The 22,308-nt window shown below is 46.4% G+C and overlaps 1 protein-coding gene across 4 annotated transcripts in view; it reads right to left on the minus strand.

The window, feature by feature from the left end:
• PTPN1 (protein tyrosine phosphatase non-receptor type 1) overlaps window positions 1-21,266 on the minus strand; it is a 63,796-nt gene extending 42,530 nt beyond the window's left edge. For 2 of the 4 annotated variants that reach the window (XM_055393602.2, XM_055393585.2), the window contains exon 1: window positions 21,027-21,264. Coding sequence is in view for 3 of the 4 variants with exons in the window: in XM_055393585.2 (XP_055249560.1) it covers window positions 21,027-21,089 (63 nt within the window). In the remaining variant the exon portion in view is untranslated. Of the gene's footprint in view, window positions 1-4,890; window positions 5,062-21,026 lie in introns of all 4 variants that reach the window. The other 2 variants (XM_055393593.2, XM_055393578.2) reach the window with 2 other exon arrangements.
• Between the last annotated feature and the right edge of the window lie 1,042 nt (window positions 21,267-22,308).

Raw genomic sequence — 22,308 nt, forward strand, 5'->3', positions numbered from 1 at the left:
CATATGTTAACGTGTAAACAAATGTCTGCTGATTTTATAATTACTCAGTGGATTTCACAATACACAAAAAAATGTTCAGTGGTTAAAAAATTTATCAAGCAAGATAAAGCAGTGCTCTATGTTACAAAATACATCCTCCAAATAAGAGCATAAAAAAAGTCTACAGAAATGTATCTAATATAAAAAGAATGCATTAGAAAATATACAAAATCTTACAGGTAACCTATTTCTGTCTTATCTATTTTAAAAGAAAGTAACATATTTGCATAGGTTAAAAAAAAGAGGCTAAGTCCTTCAGTGATTTTCTGGCAAAATAATTAGGTGTTTTCAGAAAAACTGCCAGTAAATTTGAGAGAGAAAACCTAAAGTCTCATTTGGATAAAACTTGTTAAAAGCAAAAAGTGCTGTTTAATATGACAGCTTCCACGGCCAGACAAGCCCACTCCCCCACCGCCTTCTGTGCTATGATTATTAAGAGGAATAAGATGCCAGAAGCTTCCATCACACTATGCCAGAGTGCACTTGTGGAACAATCTGTAATTCTGGGGAGCAGCCACGTTCCACCTCCAGCCCCGCCTGACCCCCCCTTCTTGTTTACGATGACGCCAGACCCAACCTTTCAGAAGTGGTACATCACACCTTCCTTTCCGAGTGGGCGTGGGTAGGCCCAGTGTCCCTTTGTGCTGAGAAGTGAAACAGCAGCCATCCAGTCAGGGACAAAAAGCTGAACATGAACTAGCAGGGAACCTTAGCCCTGCAGCTCTCCACGAGCCAGTTCAAAAGCAGCCAGCTGCTAAATGGCATCAGCCTGCAGCCCAAGGCCCCCGCATCTCGGCACTGGTTGGTTGAGCACAAAGATGAAGTGCAAGCTGGCTATTTGTGGGCTCAGGGAGGGGAATGTGACATTTATGGGAGATGATAGCCCTGGAGGCAAACCGTTTCTCACGAGGTTGCAAGGGCCAGGCCTCCCGAGCCGTTCAGACGCTCTCTAGGTCCCTCCTGCTAGGCCTGGCTTGAACTGCCTATCCTTGCCCGTGAAGATCTCTGTGCACCAGGTGGGGCTCCAACTAAGCCGAGGCCACAGAGGTCGCCTGGCCGGAGGTTTACCCAGGTGCCTGGCAGAACTCACCTTGGACTCTGTGGACAGTTTCTGAAGGTTTAAGTAGGAAGTGTGTTGTACAGTTTCATGTACTGTCATGAAAATGTCTTACCTGAAAACAAGTCTTAAATAAGAAATATAATCAAGGGAAATGGAACCAGTATTAACTATAAAAGCTATTATTTTCTACAACGTGATACACATCAGGGGAGAATGAAACTGAAATACAGGTACAGTTTATAAAGTTTAGTCACCTGCGATTCTACAATTTCTCACAGCAAAATTAACATGTGACAACTCTGTTACAACATTTAATTTTGAAAACCTCAAAAAGACTATATATTTATTTCATAAACAGGAGCCTTGGATAGGAAATTCAGGTGCAGATCAGAAGCGAAAACCCTGGTCCAAGCAAAAAAAAAGGTAACCAAGGTAAAAAGGTCAATGTCTGGAGACCCCAGTAGACAACAACAGAGGACAGTGAAGAGAAGCCCAGGAAGTGCTATGGGAACTGTCATTGTTCTCCAGCCCCAGAAGCAGCAGCCTAATCAGTTCTTCAAGCTCTAATCCAGCCTCTGCCCTGAAATCAACGTCCAGCCTCTGCCCTGAAATCCACGGGAGTCCATGCTCACCTGGAGGGGAGGAGAAAGACTACTTCCAACGCCAAGGCTGCACAAGAACAGGACACATTAACACACACCCAACCCACCCTCCACAGAGACAGACACACACCCATCAGAGACACACACACACCCATCCCACCCTCCCCAGAGACACACACACACCCATCAGAGACACACACACACCCATCCCACCCTCCCCAGAGACACACACACACCCATCAGAGACACACACACACCCATCCCACCCTCCCCAGAGACACACACACACCCATCAGAGACACACACACACCCATCAGAGACACACACACACCCATCCCACCCTCCCCAGAGACACACACACACCCATCAGAGACACACACACCCATCCCACCCCTCCCCCAGAGACACACACACACCCATCAGAGACACACACACACCCATCCCACCCTCCCCAGAGACACACACACACCCATCAGAGACACACACACACCCATCCCACCCCTCCCCCAGAGACACACACACACCCATCAGAGACACACACACACACCCATCCCACCCTCCCCAGAGACACACACACACACCCATCAGAGACACACACACACCCATCCCACCCCTCCCCCAGAGACACACACACACCCATCCCACCCTCCCCAGAGACACACACACCCATCAGAGACACACACACACCCATCCCACCCCTCCCCCAGAGACACACACACACCCATCCCACCCTCCCCCAGAGACACACACACACCCATCCCACCCTCCCCAGAGACACACACACACCCATCAGAGACACACACACACCCATCCCACCCCTCCCCCAGAGACACACACACACCCATCCCACCCCTCCCCCAGAGACACACACACACACTACCTCCCAGATGGAGCCTGGGATGGTTTTTCTTAATAAAATCACTATTATGCATAATATTAAATGTTATATATAGTAATCATCATATATAATAATTCCACGGGAAAAGCACCTATTAACAGGGACACCTCAGGTATAATGCAGGTTGAATGGGTACCAGGGTAAGTTTGGACTCTAACCACCACACTGACTCTACAGAAACAATGCCCCGCGGCCTGAACCACACACTTCCAAGCTCCTGTACCAGACACATTTGCGTATCAAGGACTGTCTATGCTTTCACGCTTGGTTACCGCTCCAGACTCTGCCAGCCGGAAAGTCCATCTGAACACTGTCCCCTGAGCTGACCCAAGCAAGACTTAAGGGGCGCTCCGGACAGTCATAAACTTTGAGCCTCACACCCAGGCACTCCACGACACACGAGACCGCCCACAGCTTTTTATCTGAGGCCTGTCAATCTAAAAAAGACAAAACAGGGAGATTAAAACTCAGTCAAAAAACAAAACCCATGGACACCGAACTCGGCCACTCGGAGCCTGTTCTGTGTTACAGGTGGCTGCACTCAGCTTTCCGGCTGTTCGTGAACACCTCTCCCAACCTGCTGAAGGCTTGCTTAAGCAAGCATAAAACAGGCTTGCTTCTATCATCCATCCTCTTCAACTGGCCTTAACTACACAGACAGAAAACAACTACAGATTAGACGGTGGAAGTAGTAGTTGGTTGCTAGTTTGCAGCCAGTCAAATGTCCCAGGGCACAAAGCGCGAGAACCCGCAGAGCTCAGTTCCAACGTCCACAGCCAATGCCACCGGCCCCATGTCCTTGTAGGGAAGCAGCCTCGAGATCCAACATGGGGGTAATTGCTACTGGTGGCTGCAGTGGCCTTGGGGGAGGAGGGTGGTGAGGAGGCGAAGCAAGGAAGGGGGAAACAAGACAAAGAATGTGATGGTAAGTGGGGACTCGGTAACGGAGACCACAACCCCGGGACTGTGTTCCCAACCTATTGGGATAGAAATGCTTCCTGCTTCCCATAGCCACGTTCAACACATTTTATAAGACTCCTGCCAACAGCTCTGGCTTTAATGCTATTTCGACTTTGTTCTCAACTGGTCTACCTCTGGCCTTCAAACTTGTTTAAAGGCACTTTCAAGTTGAAAAACAATTTCGGTAAGTAGCAGTGAGAGTTCAGAACCTCTGCTCTGAGGTGGGCAGACTGAAGGCAGGCGAGTGCTGCAGTCCCAACAGGAAACCTCTACTCTGTTACTCCAACAAAAGGCGTTCCCCAGGCTACAGGAAAGGGGCACGTCTGGAGGAAAGGACCCTGGACCAGGAAGAAAAGAACTCTCTGGTTACAAGTTTGCTCTACGACCACTTAATCACGCCAGGCCTCAGTTCCTTTGAAAAAACAACCCTGCCTCACGCCATTCACCACAATGACTTGTGTTTAATACAGGTAACAGAAATGTGTGACGCCAACAGTGAAAGTAAGGGTGTTTATACACATTTGATTACATTCACATAAAAATTCCAGTTTAAAAGACAAATCTTCAAAAAAAAAAAATCAAATCCAACAAGAAGCCAAACCAACCCAAAATATGCCTTCTTCACCAGATTAGACACGTCATTCCACTCTAAGCCGTAATGCCAAGCCTGCCTAGGCAAGAATACGGCTTTTACGTTTTATTCCTCTCCTCCATTTAAACAAAACCACTCCTTTCGTAAGAACCAGAAGATGAGGGAAAAGTTGAAAGTCACAAAAAACAGAATAACCTTCAGGGTTGAACCAAGGATAATATGTTAAGAAAAGAGTTAAAAACCAAAACAATGATTTCGTTTCACATGCAAATTCTTCACCTGCCCAGAATTTTGTTTTGCTGGAAATTTTCTGGCAAGATCAAAATCTCAGGAAATTCCAAACAAATGAAACTCTAAAGGCAAATTACTTAGGAAAAAGGATCTAACTTTAGAGACCCAAGTACGTTCCTCCCATTTTTGTCCAATTCTTTACTTTTATAGAGGAGCACCAAACCAACCACAAAATCATATGCTAACAGGAGCTCTGCATCCTGCAAGCTGACAGTTCTGGCTTTTAATAAATGCCTCTATTTCCTGTCAGCACTGGTCAGTCCCAGCTACCAAACCTAAGAAGTTTCAACGAGGGAAGATTCCCTCCACCCCCCACCGCTGATGTCTCTTGTACTTGGCCAGCACGGCGGAACCACAGGGCAAAGGCCCCTCCCGAGTGGCATGGGCTGTGCACAGCCCCGAGGGGACCAGCTGAGAAAGACAAAGGTGGTTTACAGACGAGACTTACTTCCAGCGAGTGTATCTGTGTATGTATGTGTCTATTTATCTGAGAGGAGGACCACTGGAATGAAGTCCCACTACATGCAGGGTACTGTGAGGAAGACACCAAGAATTCCACCTGGATCCGGCTCAGAGGGCTTCTCATTTCAGTGGAGGAGGGGGTGGTTCCACACACACTCTAAAAGGTAAGAGAGAAAGTGTGTGCTAAATCGATGGTGGGGTCAGTAACACATGGTCTGCACAGCACTTACCAAGTCAATGCCTCCCCAGTAACCAGTTTCCACTTCACGGACCCAGAGAGCATAGCTCGTTGACTCATTCAGGAACTACGTAGTAGGTTCTTTTATGTGCCCGGCACTATACTGGGTATTAAGGGACAGAAATGACTCAAACAAAAGAAATCCTGCCAGCCTTGCCCTTCTGAAGACTTCTAAGACGGGTTAGCTGGTGATACGTATGCAAGCAGGCAATTACAGGACAGTGGGTGTCATTACAGTGTCACCACAGAGCGCTATGGAAGCACAAGTACAGGGATGGGGCTCGGGAAGTCTGAGAAGCCTCCTGAGATGCCCACGCTGGTACTGGAAGGCAGAACAAGACTTGGTGAGGGAGAATGTTCCAGGCAGAGGAAACAGTACACACAAAGGCCCTGTGGGAGACAGCGAGCCGACACTTCAGGAACGAAACTCACTTTGGAAGCTGTACTGACTCCAAGAACATCTATGAGCCACTCTGAATTCAGGGGCTATTCCTACTTCTGGGTGAACCATTGAAACAGCAAAGAACAGAGAGGCAGATGAAAGCAGCAGTGTGGGGAGACACGTGGGGAACTCCCCCAGCAGAGGAGCAGAAGCCCAGGAATGAGAGCTGGGACTAACTAGCTAGAAAAGGAGAAGATATAAAAGGAAAGGGAAAGGAAAGGAGACAGTGATGGAAACTGCAGTTAGAGAATATTCAAAAAGCAAACAGGGGTCGACCGTGTTAAATGCTGTTATGATAAGGATGCAAGAATCCGTTGGATTTAGCAACAAGGAAGCGAACAGTAACTCGGTGAAGGATTCTTTTCAGGTGTGGTAGGCTGGAGCATAGCTTCCCTGGGTGGGGAGTGACCGGGACGTGAACAATGGACACAGTGACCTATTTATTCAAACATCTCAACTGGAAAGCGCTGATGGCGGGGGAGTTGCTGCCAGAGAAAGTGGGCCAAAAAAGATGGCAACATAGACGGAGGACTAAGGACATACCTAAAAGAGTCACAAAGCAGTCAGAACAAGACGCCCTGCAGAGGCAGGATGGGAAGGCGTGGAGAGCACAGATACAAGGGCTGTCTTAGGAACAAAGGCTCCTTTTTCCCGTTGAGAGAAATAAGGCTTGAAGGATGGCTGGCAAACTTCAGGTCTGACAGCCAGGAGCCGGGGGAGACAGATCTGAGGTTACTGACCAGATTTCTAGCTGGGCCACCTGCACAAGTGGGAGGTTTTCTCCAGCAGCACTTAGGAGCGGGAGCCCAAGCAGGGCTGGCTTGGTCCAGCATGGAGCTGGTCAGGTGTGCTGAGGGCAAGAAGACAGCAAAAGGGCGAGGTGGGAATACTGGAGAGGCAGCATTTCAAGGGCCTGACCGCTGCCTAAGGAGGGAAGGGAGGGCTTGGGCTGGAAACGAGTAGCTGAAAATCTGGCTGAAGGAGTAAACCCAGAGGAGGGAAGTAACTGAAGGAGGGGGTTTGGAGGCACAGGGTGCTATGACCAGAGAGTGGAAGGTCTGAGTCTAATAAGACGGCAAAGACAGAGATGATCCTAAGGGCCAGAGCACGCCTATGGGAGGGAAACCAAAAGGAGAGACACGAACTGTACAAGGTGAGGATGGTAGGCGGACGGCCCCAGCGAAGTGCAGAGGGGCCCAATTAAAACATAAACAGCATAATACGGGCAAGTAATTAAACCAGTCGCCAAAGGCGATTTACTGACTAGGAGATGAATCCCTGCTGGGGTCCTCTCTAAGATATATACCCCACCTATAGCTCCCCTCCAGTCCTAACTGTTCTCACTTTCTTCAGCAAATCTGAAGACAAAGCATAATCAATGAACTGGAGTCTTGTCCAGAGTTTGGACTTCTACTGAAGATCTATTTTTATGATGCTTTCCTATTCACTTCCATCTTAAAATAGTTGCTCCCTCGCACCACGCCACCCCACCCCCCATGCCTGGCAATATTCTGCCCGTTTAATTGGTGTGCTTAGTGATTCTGTGAGAGGTCTATGAACTATTGTTTTCCTACTCCATACATCTACTGGTATGGATGTTCTACAGTATCCATTCAGTGACATGTAAGTGACTCCAAAATAAAACTGGAAGGAGGAAAAACAAAAACCAAAACCGCACTTAAACATCCTCCTTCACTGCTAAAGAACAACAGTCAAAGCTTCTTTACTCACTTCATCACCCATTAGTAAGAAAAACTCCCCTTTCCAAACCTCTGACAATTAGTAATCAACAATTACACTTTAAAAAATAAAGTCCAGTGTTACTTTCATACATGATCTTCACAGCCAGAATCAGAAAAAGGGGAAAATCGATGTTTCACAATCTTAATGGTTTGCAGACACCTAATTCTGACTGTTCCTCCACAGCAAGGAATGAGTTTATTAAGTATGTAAATGGAAAACAGACAACATCCAGCAACTCGTTCAGAATTGCTCAAGATGGTAATCTGTATGTTTAAACTTAAGTAATTATAAAGTCTCAGAATTTGTAATCATATCCAAAATGTTAAAATGCCTAAGAATTAAAGCCCACTGCTTAGTCATTTGAAACTAGGATAAATTATTGGCAAACTTATTTTACAAGGTACTAGACATGAAAGAATCACTCAAACAAAGCCATCTATTTACAGAGAACCGCTAGCACAGACCACATAACGGCGTGAGCTAGCAACGCCATCAAAAATATCCTTTAAAGTTCACCGTGAATAAATAAGACGTTTATCCTTACAGGATCATCTGAAGATCAGGGGATAGCCACATACTTTCAATTTGCTCTTAGTGAGTCAAGTTTATACTTAAAGATTCTTTAAGAAATATTTTACATGCTAACATATAAGGCTATTTTCTGTGCAGACTGAAGAGTATTTGCAGGGCTTCTTGCTGCGGTGGCTGCTCTCGCTGCGACGCACAGGCTGCAGCACACTCAGGCTTCAGAAGGTGCGGTTCCCGGCTCCACGTCGCAGGCTCAGAGGTTGTGGTGCCCGGGCTTGGGTGCTCCGGGGCCTGGGGGAGCCTCCCGGACCAGGGATCGAACCGTGTCTCTGGCACTGGCAGGTGGATTCTTTACCACTGAGCCACCAGGGAAGCCCAGATGTGACTTATATAAACTGTTTTTACCTGACAGCTCTGCCTGCAAACTCTCCCAAATGCTCAAGTACCCAGGCCTATGCCAATGAGCGCTCTCAATACTGAACCGGGATGGTCTCTTTTCAGCCCCTGTGCTGGCTGGACTGCTAAGCTTCTTAAGAGCAGGGATCGACTGTGTCTTTCTCGTGCACCACTTATCCTCACTGCCTCCCAGAGTCTGGCACCAGCTCACGTACTTGAATAAGGGAATGGGCTCTGCCTGAAAGCAGAACAGAGGGGAAATAAAGGGGAGCTGAAAGCTTCATGGAGAAACTGAGCTTCAGTCATGGATTTTTAACTGCACGTATACAGAAAAGTATTAAATGAGCAGTGCCATCATGTCACATGATTCGGGGCTGCTGAAACACTGTGTCAGTTCTGTCCTTCTGGGATACAGCTTTAGGAAGGGAAAAGGTATAAACTCTAGAACAAAGATCCTCATTGTTTTATAATGGTAAAGAATCTGCCCTCCCTAGTGCCTGTACTTTAAAAAAAAAACTTTATTTTTAATTAATGAATGTATTTATTTTTGGCTGCACCATGTAGCCTGCAAGATCTTAGTTCCCTGATCAGGGACTGAACCCACATCAGTGGCGGTGAAAGCACGAAGTCCTAACCACTGGGCCACCAGGGATTTCCCTCTATTGCTTGTTCTGACTTGTTACATAGAACACACCTCTATAAAAGAACAGATGTTCGAGAGAGATCAAAGAAACAGCATCTCTTACAATAAAATACGAACTTAGGTTGCTAATGGAGAAGGAAATGGCAACCCACTCCAGTGTTCTTGCCTGGAGAATCCCAGGGATGGGGAAGCCTGCTGGGCTTCCGTCTATGGGGTCACACAGAGTCGGACACGACTGAAGTGACTTAGCATAGCATAGCATAGGTTGCTAAACAGGTATAGAGACCTCTCATATCTAGTCTTTGTTATATATATATATTTTCTTATCATGGCTATCATTTATTTCATCCCTTGCTAGAGTGTGTAAGGTAGAGAAAGAAACCTCATGAACTGAGACCCACAACAAATGGTGTCATTCCTAACCAGGTCACAAAGCAAGTCATTAACAATCTTACTTCTTAGATTTCTCAGTGCAAATATATCTGAGCAAGTCATTCTTCTTATCAAGTCCCACATGGACTATCCAATTTAATTTCCAAGTTGATCATCAAAAATAGTTCGTGGAAATAATTGAACATAGGACAAAAATACAGTCACACTCAGTTGCTTGAGGTGGAAAAACATGGTGGCAGCTTCCAGCTTCCTCACAATAGCAGAAGGGGGCAGAGGATGACAAGGGAAGGGGGAAGGGCAGGAAGGAAAGAAGCCCCTGGTTAATGATCTTCTCCTGGCTTTTACTGTCAAGGGCCCGCCCTCAGGCGTTTGACACCAGCCACCGCGTCTCTGGCTGGTGTTTTCCTTGCTCTGATGTTATCCAATGACAGCACACCAGCTACTCACAAGCCTAAACATCATCTGAAAAATCATCTTACTTCTAATGCTGACAGCAAACTCTAAGGAAAAAACCCAGCCTGGAGCAGAGGCTCAAATTCGAGGGTCCAAGGCTGGGCAGTCCATACGAGAGAGGACAGGGAGACCCGCTGAAGAGCTGAGGTAAATGAAGGATGCACATTACCACAGAGTTAGATTACTAGTGTGCAGTTAGCGGGAGTGGTGCCCCTGGGCCCACCAGACCACCATCACGCCGGGTTCAGACCGAGACCGTGTGAGCTGCAGATTTTTCAGGAGAAGGCAGAAACCCAGATTTGCATGTCATTCCTCCTGATTTATCAACAACGACAGAAGTTCAAGCTCCTCTTGTTTTTAAAGCACTGTGTGGACCAAGTCCAATATAACTGGGTGGTCACCTCGTGACATCTGAGTGACAGGTCAGAAATACAGACAGTGGTCACGATCTTGACCTTCTCCTTCCAGGTGCGGATCGCCCAGGAGGCGCAGCACAATCATGTCTGCGGTGGTGCGTCAGTGTGAGCAAGGCCATCAGGCTGTTGGAAAGCTGCATCTAGGACACGCGAGACCTCAGGCAGGGAAGAACACAGATGCTCTGACACCTGAGTGTCCTCCTAAAGCATTTCCTGCTATTAAAGACAAATTTATGGTGTGCAATAAATGGCACTGCATGTAAAGCGCTTTGCCCAGTGCCTGGGGCATACAACAGACTTCAGTAAATGTTAGCTATTACTGGGTTTCATTACGAATGAGCGCAGAACATGGATCAGACCATGCGTTTCTCCCTTGAAGGGGAGATAGCAGTCCAATCACAAACACCTGATAACCCTCTTTAGACATGAGAAGAATTTCAGAGGAAACTGCATTTGTCAGTGTGGCAGTTGGTCACTGTATAAAACCATCAATTTAAGCCTGCATAGAGCGCTTTCCTTATTTTTAAAGACACGAGGACGTCTTTAAAGTTTTGATTTGAGCTAATACGAAAATTTAAAGTTCTCACTGTTAGATAAGGGGGGAGCATGGAACACAGAAGGCTCCTGAATCTAGCAGCTGTAAGACGTGAAGCCTCGATTTTCCCAGCAAAGTTGTCCCACTCTCCCAGCACCTCATTTGACCGCAGAGGTGCAGGATGTTAGATTCCAGTCAAGCTGTAAGGTTATCTGGTCTAATTACATTTTTCCTGATCCTGAATGTTAACTCCTTTGAGGTCCCACAACAGTTGAAGGCAGACCCAGAACCCAAACCCCGTGCTCTCCCTTCCGTCACCTCACAAGTCCCTGGGGGATGTACATTCAGGGTGGTTCCTTAAGGGTGGGGAGTAGGGTAGCTTGGAACCAATGCTTTGAAGCAAAACTCTGGCGTGAAACTAACCAGTATTGGAAAGAGACAAAAGCCCAATCTTTAGGAGTACAAGGCTCTATCAATGAAGGGGACAGGGTGGGAAAGGTTTCCTATGCACAGTTACATCCCAGGATCAGACAGACTCTTTTTAAAAATACCCTCTTAGCTACTGGCCTGGAGCAACAGTTTCACGCCTGGAGGAAAGAATCTAATTTACCTGCTGGAAAAGGAGAGACATTACTCAGCAAAGCAATCAATGGTTTTAAAAGAAACCTGCTATGCTTCAAAGTGTCCAGCTACCAAAGTACTGAGAAAAATACGCTTTTGAAATGTAGCCAAGTGCAGAATACAGACTGAGTCCTACATTCAAAATGTGTCTTTCTAAGAAAGCATGTTTTAATGTCAAAGGATACAAAGCAAGCTGTGAACAGGAGACTAAAATTAGCTCAAACCACAAATAACCCAACACACTTATCACTTCCTTATGATCAACCTACAAAAATCAAACATTAAAAGCATTCACAAAACTAAAGGAGTGATGCCAATTTAATCCTTTAACTTCAGCTGTATCCTTTCTTCCTTCTAAAGTGGACCTGACATGGAAACATTACCAAAGAATGGCATTTTATTACTTTGAAGGCAAGTACAGGGGAAACCACTAGAGCCAAGTTTCGCCCTGTAAATAAAATAGCATGCACTGTGCAGCTCTTCAGTGGTTAGAATGCTAACCACCTCCTCAAACTGAAGATAGGAAATTTTAGGTGATGGACCACACCCATCTCCAGCTGCACTTCACACAAAGAGCCATGGACACGCCAGATTCCTACTGCAAACCAAACCTTGCCTCCATCTCCTCCAGCCATTTATTTCTTACGTTCAAAAGGAACATGGTCATCCAATGAACAAAGTCTGTTGGGAAACAATAACAAGTAGTGGAACATGTTGCAAAAGGAAGCTTAGTTGACAAATATGGGTTCCTGGCAGGGGGAGGGGGGGAGGTACCAGTTTGTTAAACTTCAACTATTTTTTTTTTTTTACAGATATTCTGAGTGATGACTATGTCTTGGTAAGTTTTCTGAGGTAAGTTCAAGCTCAAAAAGGATGGAAACAAGTGGTTAAGAAAAGATGAGCATCAAACTTACCAACTGCTACTGTGCATTCTTCAATACTATTACTCAAATTATCAAAAGCATTCCTACCAGTAAGTAGGAAAACAAGGGACAGGAGCAGACCTGGCTACAACGATGAAAACAGATGAAATAAAACTCTGCTAATGGCACTAGTATTCCTAGGATGTATTAAGAGAAACTGTCAGCAGGACATGAAGGAGTATTTAAACACACCTCGAAACAGCACCATGACAGGCACATAAAGGACCCCTGAGAGCACAGCACACATCCTGGGGACATGGATTCTCAACCAACAGTCAAAAGACACATGGACCGGCCGGCCCTCCAGCACGGCCAGCTCACCCCGTGCACTGAGGGTTGCTCCAGAGACGGGCTTTGCGCCTGTCAACCTGATGGGGCTAAATGCAACTTCCTGACCTTGCACCACTCAGCTTCACCCCTTCACCCCACCTCTTAGGATGATGATCTGAAAGACCCAGGCAATAAGGAAGTGGCATCCAGGCAGTAGGGGCTTCCCTGGCAGCTCAGCTGGCAAAGAATCTGCCTGTAATGCAGGACAACGTGGTTCAACTCCTAGGCTGGGAAGATCCCCTGGAGAAGGGACAGGCTACCCACTGCGGTATTCTTGGGCTTCCCTGGTGGCTAAGATAGTGAAGGAGCTTCCTGCAATGTGGGAGATCTGGGTTCGATCCCTGGGTTGGGAAGATCCTCTGGAGGAGGGCATGGCAACCCACTCCAGTGTTCTTGCCTGGAGAATCCCCATGGAGAGAGGAGCCTGGTGGGCCGCAGTCCACGGGGTCGCCAAGAGCTGGACACAGCTGAGCAACTAGCACTACACGGCACGTCCACATGACAGAGAAAAATAACGGTGACACTCAACTCTAAGATGCTGCCAAAATACAGTTCAAATCAGGGTAAAAATAAAGCAGAATAAGAACAACAACAACAAAAAAACCAGAAAACTCCCTCCAATACACCTTTGAGTATCTTCTGAGAGGCCTCTTTTCTGTGCGACAGGGCCACACAAATATTGACTAGCCACTGAAGCATACTTCACCTTTATCCCTGCAGAAGCAAACTCAGGCCTGACTCTTTGAATAGTGAGGCAATACACGGTCTAAGAGAGATAAATAGAACAGCAACAAATGTTTAACCACCAAGGGAATTTAAAGCTAATTTACCCTATTATGCCAAATACAGCTTGCCTGTTTGTTCTCCTGAGTGAAGTTATATTCAGAAGTGATTTCACGTGCAGACATTTCTAAGTGACCCCCTGTTCTTCAGAGAACTCCAACTATTTGGAGTAATTACTTGATGTTCACCTTCCTGTAAGCAATTCACAGCAGTGCATAATTCTCTGAGTAATGAGTACTCATCAGAATAAGGAAATGGCAACCCACTCCAGTATTCTTGCCTGGAGAATCCCATGGATGGAGGAGCCTGGTGGGCTACAGTCCATGGGGTCGCAAAGAGTCGGACACGACTGAGCGACTTCACTTCACTTCTTCACTTCAAGCTGTTCCCTGGGACTCAGTGTGGCAATTTTTAAATGTGATTCTTCAAAAGGAGAGTTGTACCAATAACAAAGCCATTAGGTAAGAAGAAAAAAGTCAGGGGGGGAAACGTTTAATAACAGAGTAATGGAGATAAGGGAGAGTTTTCCCTCTGCAATCACTAACTAATAAATCAGAAAAACGCAGTCTTGGAACCCTCCTTTTGCTATGCTCGTCTTATCTTTGCAAGTGGTGCTGCTGGCCCACAGAAGCCACAAACACAACCGAGGCTTTCCCTTCTTCATCTGTCAAAGAAAGCATGCCTCACGCAGTCTTTGGGAAGACTGCTCTGCAAGAGCCCAGGACACAAGGTTACTTGGGCCCAAAGGTTTGCTTCCACAAGTGGTTAACCTTCTTCAATAAGGACTCAAAATTTCCTGGCACAGTACTAGACTAAGAGTAGTAGGGAATATGTGTATTTTCCCGAGAAAAATATAATCCTTAAGGGTCCCTTTGCTAATAAGCCATGTTTACTTTGTGATTCTGTGCTGCAGAACTCTTTAAGCACCAAATCTAATTACCATGGGGTATCCATAAAACTTTTGGAGAAAGAAATGGCAACTCACTCCAGTATTCCTGCCTGGAGAATCCCATGGACAGAGTCTGGCGGGCTACAGTCCAGAGTCACAGAGTCAGACATGACTTAGGGAGTAAACCACCACCACCCGTAAAACTTTGCATACAGCCTCGGCAGAATCACAGCATTTGGAACTGCAAATTAAATCAGGTCACAAATTTAAAAAGAAAACTGAAAATCATCTATCAGTAGTTATTTTTATCTGCAGTGTGACTCGTACCATAGTCTCAAGATTGACTGATGGGGGCGGGGGTGCGTGTGTGTGTGTGTGCTTCATTTTCCTTTGGCTATTTATTTTGGGGAAGAAAAGATCTTACATGGGAAATGGTCTTGTTCCTAGCTTTCAGACATTCAGAATTTACAGACTGTCAGTAAGTCACTTGTGATTACATCAAGCTGCCTTGAGAAAGGGGAGGGCAGCTGTTGGGCAACTCTATAGCCCAAAGTGAAGCATTATTTCTCAAATGCTAGAGCCTCAGGTACTTTGTTTCCAAACATGGCAGCTGTGCATACTAACAAACTCTTCAAATGATTTTAGACCAGATGTAGGTTTCTTTCTAAAATTACAACATAAAGGGCAGCGACTCTTCATGTACCTAGCTGGGGTTGAATCTTTCGTAAATTCTCAAGAATCAGTTCCTCTATCTTTACAGGAAAAACCACCAATTGCTACTTTGAGAAAAACTGCAAGCATAACTCATATGTCAGTGCCACTCATTTTCCCACATTACTGAACCAAAGGAACCCTACTTATTAAAAAGGTTTCAATACCTCTTGGGAAAAAAAGCTTTGATTCTTTTGAATCTTTAACTATACTCACAAAACTTTCATGCATTTTTGAGCCTAATTGTACCCACTGACACCCACACACCTTACAAAACTGAGTAACCACTGCAGTGTTTACAAGGATTACTTCAAGAACATTAAACTCTCTTTGTGAGTACATTAAAGACTTTTATTACTTGATGAGAACTTAGTGGTCAGTTAGTCGAGGATCATTTTTACAGAGGAAGGAACCCAGTCAGACTAGTTAGTGTTAGAACCGACTAGGGAAAAAGCAAGATTGAACTACCCTCTTGGCCAGAAGTGTGGTCTGATCAAAGGCCAAAAATGTTTGCCTTTACCATTTATACTTTGAGGAAAAAAAAAAGAAAAATCAGAGATTTTAAAAGGGTTGTTACTTTACGAAGAACCATATTTTTAATCCCACCATAGTCCAAACACATTTTACAAACCAGGTACATGTGAAGCTCTTCTAGAAGGCATGTGAGAACTAATCGAGAGTGATGAGAACAGAGTAATTCAATAATTTTTAAAGAGACAGATATACTACTTCCAAGTTTCCTATTAAGTTCACCCCAGGCCAAGGACAAATCTGTTGTTAAACTGAAAGTTCCTGTGAAACACACTGGTGGTGTGAACTCCTACTGGGTAAGAACCCAAGCTTTCCTTCCAAGCCACCACAGCAGGCAGAACCAAACTGCCTCGTCAAGCCACGGGTCACACCATGCTGGTTTTCTCTGCGAGTGGCCTCTGCTATTAGTAACCACACAGGCCAATCTATTAATGTGTGTGTCTACCATTCCTCCTCCCCGAGAATGGGAGTTGGGAACCATGACTTGTCTATTGTCAGCGCCCAAAGCAAAGTGCTGACTATCCATTCAACCCCAACATTTCTTAAGGCACTCTGTGGCCGGTGCAAAGCACACCAAGATGAATGAGAAACATGGAAGGGCTGACTTCCATAGCTCGGACTCTATAGGAGATGAGCCCACATACGAAGAAACCACTCCTGTGAGAGCACGGGGCTTTGAAAGAGATGGGTGTGAAGGTGTACGGACGCAGACAAATGAGAAGGTGAAAATCTAGTGTGAGGGGCACACGTCTGAGCCAGAGAGAGTGGGACTGGCAGCCTAAACAGAGTGCTGAGCCAAGGGACAGAGGAATGAGAGAGACCGGTGAGACTGGAGAAGACTGCACCTCCCAGGGTGGCTAGAATAAAAGGTACATGGGAGGGAGGGGAAGGCTGGAGCCTGGCTGCCACACCGAGGAGTTTGGACCTCACAGACAAACGACAGCAGAGAAGTAAACAGAGCAGAGGCAGGCTCAGGGCCGTTTTTAACACAATTACCCCAGAGATAATGTGAAGAATACATCTGGTAGGGTGGGGGAAGGTGTGCAGAGAAGTGTTGAGGGACCTTATTAGTATGTTTCTGGTTTCACTAATTTCTGTTATGCGAAACCAGAAATGGTAGCAGCATAGGCAAAACTTGAGAACTGAGACCACTGGGATGGTAGGAAGCATGTCATGGTGACCAGTCAGCGAGATGTGGCAGAGGAATCAAGAACCACTGCAAAGCTCCCAGCACTCACGGATACTCAAAACGTGCACCGAATGACTGGTACCAAACTGCACTGTCTTGGACACAATGACCCAGCTGGACTTCCCATTGTTCCCGAGCAGGGGCAGTACAAGGAAACATGCCCAGCCTCTTTACAGTCAGTATCAGCTGGTTACCACGAACCAATTAACAAAAACACTGTAGGGAGGGATGCCAGCTTGTGCAAAACTCACACGCCATCAGGTAGGCTGAGGAAAAATACATGCCATCAAGAGCAAAGCATTGGACAAAAACTGCTAAAAGGATTCTGCATTCCTTTCTGATCATTTAGATCAGAAAATGGACAACTCAAAAAAAGAAAAAAGGCCGGGGGGGGGGTGGCTGAGGGGCACAGGGCGGACACAGTTATTTCAGCAGTTTAGAGACTGAAAAAAATCCCTACAGGAAACGTAAAAGATTCATCATGAAATTCAATACACATTAATTACATTACTCAATACCAGAATTTTTTAAAAATAGATTTGCGAGAGCTATTTCTGCTAAAATGCAAAATGCACTGGAGAGACCTTGGAGCCCAATGGCAGATAACTGAGAATCACTTGCATTACCACTATACTGGTGGGATACAGTCCGTGGGGTTGCACAGAGCTGGACACGACTAAGCACATACGTGTGCGTGTGTTATCTGCCAGCTGACTTTTTAGAACCACCTGGTACGGTTTATGACGTACTTCCAAAAGAACCGAAGTATTCCTCTAAATACATCAGTGACATCAAACAAATAATGACAGCAAAACATTCTTCCTTTCACTATTGCTACTTGTGCCCCCTGTTAATCTAAGAGGAGTCCAGACAATTACAAGCGTCTTTGCATGCTTCCAAAGTGGGGCTCAGACATCTAAATTTAGTGCACTCAAACCAGGGCTACAAGAGAACATTTAGATCTAATGGGTCACTCAAGAGGACTAGGGCTTCCCAAGCTCTCCATGTCATTTCCCTTTGTCTTTTTTTTTTTTAAGTGAAGTGAGTCATAGCATACAGATCTTTTCCTCGGCACAAAACACAGTTTTTCTCTGAAGAGCATAGCATTTATATAAAAAATTATTAGGAAATTTTAATATTCGCCTTAGACTATAAGGACACAAGAAGTACAGAACAGTAAGAAATTTTAGTGGTCTACTGTTATAACATGGTTTTAACACAGTCAGGCATTAAGTCGTATTTCACAATGAAAGCAGCTATAAAAACAAATGTCAATTGGAAGAGGGGCCCATTTTACAAAGCTTGCCTCTAACACAGAATAAATCTTGCCTTCGAGTCACAAGCTATTGTTGCAATCTCTTTTATCTGAGACAATCAAATTATTCATACTGAGAAGTAGTGAACAGTGTCAGAGAATCAAAGAATTAGAGATGAGAGAAACAGTGAAAATACCTGACCCCAACTTTAAATTACAGAAGGTAGTTTTTTTGATTTTCATTCATTCAAGCCCACTCTTCTCATTCTAGCTCCAGAACCAATCCCTTTCCCCTATCTCTTCTCTCTTGAGCACTCAAGGCCTGCTATGTATTACTTCCACTTTTCAAACCAGACATACAATCGTTTAAATGATAGAAAACAATTTTTAAAGCCATCTGCACAGGGTCGCACAGAGTTGGACACGACTGAAGCGACTTAGCAGCAGTAGCACATGCTTTCACAGCTGACTTTTTATAGACCGAAATGCTTATTAATAGCTATGCTATTTATTAGCATTAACGACTAAAACCAGTTATACTCACTTTATGAAACTGACAGAGAATCTTTGCTTGAAACATTTGTTTTCTAAGCTGCCACATTCCTTAGCATGTAAAAGTCTACTTCAACCTTTGTTCTTTTCCCACTTTTTCCGAGTTTTTACATCTTTTTGTTCTAGTCAGAAGTTAGTATAGTGAGAAGTAACTGCATTGCTTTGTTTACAAAAATTATGTATTATTTTTAAAATCACAGTAGACTAGGCAAGCTCAAAGTGGCTTGGTAGAAAGTTGCCTTCATTACGACATGCCACAAAATATTTTTAACTTCCATTTTCTACCAACTATAAATACATTTCTTTGAATTTCTGAAAAATAATGGTTTTGGTAAATTGACACATACTTTGGAAAATCTGCACCTTAAACTCAAGGTCATTTGAATTCTACATTGTTTTAAAATGCCACAGTCGGCTGTTAACACTTTTAACTTTAAGAAGGAAAAGAGCTTCTAATTTCGATTTTGTAAAAGAGAAATATCTGTACTGCAAAGGTGAGAAAGCCTGACTGGATAATTCTCTAAGATAAAAGAAACCACCTCCAGAAATGTGGCAATCCATTATGAGTCTAGAGAAATCTCAACATATAACTCATGGGACTTCAAGGTGGTAGATGAACTTAAGAACAATGAGGAAAATTTAATTGAAGACCATGCTCCATTCTAGTGGCTTGCTTAACACAGTTTTAACAATGCTTGGGTGTCAGGTCTCTCACTCTGCCCTAAAACAAATCAAATTCAACCAAAGGCTTTTTACAATATGAATTTGTTGCTGCCAACTGAGTCAGTTTCCATATAAAAGATTTTCCCCCTAAACTCCTGGAGACCACCCCTACTTGAGACGGGGTACATCATAATCAACTTCAGACCAAGAATTTTTTATTTTAAAACCACTTTACTGTATTAAATCTGATGCAGAAAACTTGTCTACACATTCTCAGAGTCACTTGTGGAATTCATTCAATTCACTCAGAGAGACTAGACATGGAATACAAATTTTATATATTGATCGACCGTACTTATACAGATTAGAGTGGTTATAAACATCAGTCTATCAGAAGCTAATATACATTACAGTGCAAGTAAAAAGAATCCTGTCAAATAAGCTTGATGCAAATCCACATGAAACCAAGCCTGCCAAAAAAAGGCTTTTGTTAGTCAAGCATACCAAAGAACTGCTTAAAGCTTTTTTCCTTTTTAAGTGGAGCTCAAAATAGATTTTAATACCAGCTGATGGGTCTCACAATTTGCCTTTTGAGCCTATAAGCCGAAAACAGCCTTCTCCCTTTACACAAGTAACATCATCTCTCTATTCTGTACATCGTTTATTTAAAATACCCAGTGCGGTTTTGGTTAATCCTCACAACCCCCGCAATGACATTTAATCGGGAGCAACATATTTTCCTCACAGGATTTAGCTGCTCCTGAAAGCAGACCTCTTCATCTTTTCTATCTGATGATGCAGACATATGGGAGAAACCCCAGCTCCCTAAGTTTTTATTCATGAACCACCATAGCCCACAAGGAGATGAGGACTGGGAAGACATCATCATCTCCACCCTGAACAAAGGGTCAGATGCTCGCCGGAGAAAAAGATGCTGTTTTCGAGAAGTTAAAAACGTTAACCTCCCCCCGCGCTGCCTGCCTGACACCGGGTACCCTTCTGGCCCCAGTGAAGTGGGTGCTACGGGCCTCCTGGCTGGAAAGCGCTTGAGTCTGATACTCTCAGGGCTGAGCTCACGGAGCAAATGCCTCTTCCTCTGACAGATCTTCCCTGATCCCCTTCTCTGAGACAGCCCCTCGCCTCTTAAGTCACTCTCGACCCGCTGATATTTTGTTTTCTTCGCAGCCCCGGTCACCATTTGAAATGATCTGCTCACGTGTTTGACTGCCCCCGTTCGACTCTAAGCTCCCGGGGTGGATAGGATCTCGCGGGTCTCGTTCAGCAAACACTACTACCTCCAGCGCCCCCGCAGTGCCTAGCACGGTAAGAGGCACGCCGATGCAGATCCATCAAATCAATGAACAGGAAAGGGGAAGGGACTGTCATCCTCGGGACTCGACGCAGCTCGGCGGCTAGTGGGAGAGGAAATGTAAAAGAGGGCGGGCGGGAGTCCCCCTCTCCCCCCGGGGAGACAAAGGAAGACAGTCCGCGGTGGTCCGGTCTAGGAAGGGAAGTGGGGGGCGGGGGGCGTTCTGCCCACCACCCCGGGGGACAAAGAGTGGCCGGCCAGGGGGGCGGGGTCGGGGTGCGAGGCTGCGCGCCGAGAGCGGAGGCCGGCGGCTTCCAGGCTCGCGAGGTCGGTCAGCCGGGGCTGGAAGACCAGAGGAAGGTGGGGGGACACCGGGGGCTGCGAGGCCCGGGAGAGACGCAGGCCCGACCGGGGCACAAAGACACAGGGCGCCGGCCGCGGCCGCCGGCCGATCGGGTCCTCAAGCAGCGGGGACCGAGGCGGAGCGCGGGCGCACAGGGAGGCCGGGGGCGGTGTGTGTGAGGGGAAGGCCCTCGAGGCCTCGGGAAGGGCCTGCAGCGCTCCGGGGCGCTCCCGCACCTGGTAAATGGCCGCCCAGCTCCCAGCTCTGTCGATCTGCTCGAACTCCTTCTCCATCTCCATGACGGGCCGGGGCGGCTGCCGCGCCTCTCCCTCGGCCCCGCTGAGCCGTCTGCCGCTCTAGGCCGCGTCGCGCTCGCCGTCCCGAGTCCCGCCACAAGGCTCGGCTCCGCCGCTACCGCCGCCTCAGCCGCCGCCGCTGCCGCCGCCGCCGCTTCTTCATGTCAACCCGGCAGCCGGAAGTACGCACCGCGCTGCAGCGAGCTCCGCCCCTCAGCCAGGAGGGCCAATCAGCTCTCCTAAGTGTCGGCGAGCACTTCCGCGGGGCGGGGCCGGGGGGCAGACATCTTGCCGCGCGCGTTCCCCCCTCCCTTCCCGGACTCCGGGCTTGGGCGTGGCGCGCGCCCGTTGCCTAGGCGACCCCTGGCGCCCCGCCCACGGCGCGTGGGTTTGCAAGCCTCCCCGCCACGCCGCCCACGTGTCTTGAGCGCCCGCCGTGACGCGGTGCGTTAGGTTCAAGTGACCTTGAAGCAGTGATGCTTCTTTCCTGCAGCGCCAGGGCCTAGGTCCCAGGGTTCAAAGCTGGAGGAGGCGCGGGGAGCTAGGGGGCGTTACGTGCTCCTCTTCCAGGCTCCCTTCTCTGGCCCGAAGTCTGCCCTGGTTTCTTGAAACTTAGCGCTTCATGGTTTACCAGACTGTTGGGAAAGGCCCCGCTGTTATCTGAATGTGCTTTCCGTTTTGGAGTCTCCTGGGCGCTGCGGAAATGAATGGATTGGGATCTTAAAATGATTTTCAATATTTCCCAAAATAGCAAGCAAGTCCTGCTCAGACTGGACTCAGTGTAGCATACATTCCACAGTGCAATAGTGTTGAATAATGGCAGGTTTCCGGGCCGACCTCCAAAAGATTCGGATACGAGAATGTATATTTTCCACCCGCCAACCCAGCTAATTCTGTACCTGTGGTCCTTGAAGCGCACGTGAAAAGGGCTGGTCAGTTTGCCTTCCCGCAGGTTCTACTTTAAGCCACCCACCTTTGGCTCTAGCACCTTATTTGGATTTTGTGAACTTAGTGGGGTCAGAGACCCTACAGGAGGGAATCATCTCTCTTCACTGTTCCCATCTCAAGCCTCCCCAAGAGTTGTGTTGAATTCCAACTCATTCCTTGAGTGCTTATGGTGGGCACTGTGCCTGGCATTTCAAGTACATTTTCTCATTTAATCTCTACAACCACCCTACAATATAGGCACTTTTATTATTCTCATTTTATAGATGAGGAAACT

The sequence above is a fragment of the Moschus berezovskii genome, chromosome 15, assembly GCF_049115385.1.
Source record: "Moschus berezovskii isolate FMDL1 chromosome 15, NW_MosBer_1.0, whole genome shotgun sequence".
Taxonomy (NCBI): Eukaryota; Metazoa; Chordata; class Mammalia; order Artiodactyla; family Moschidae; genus Moschus; species Moschus berezovskii.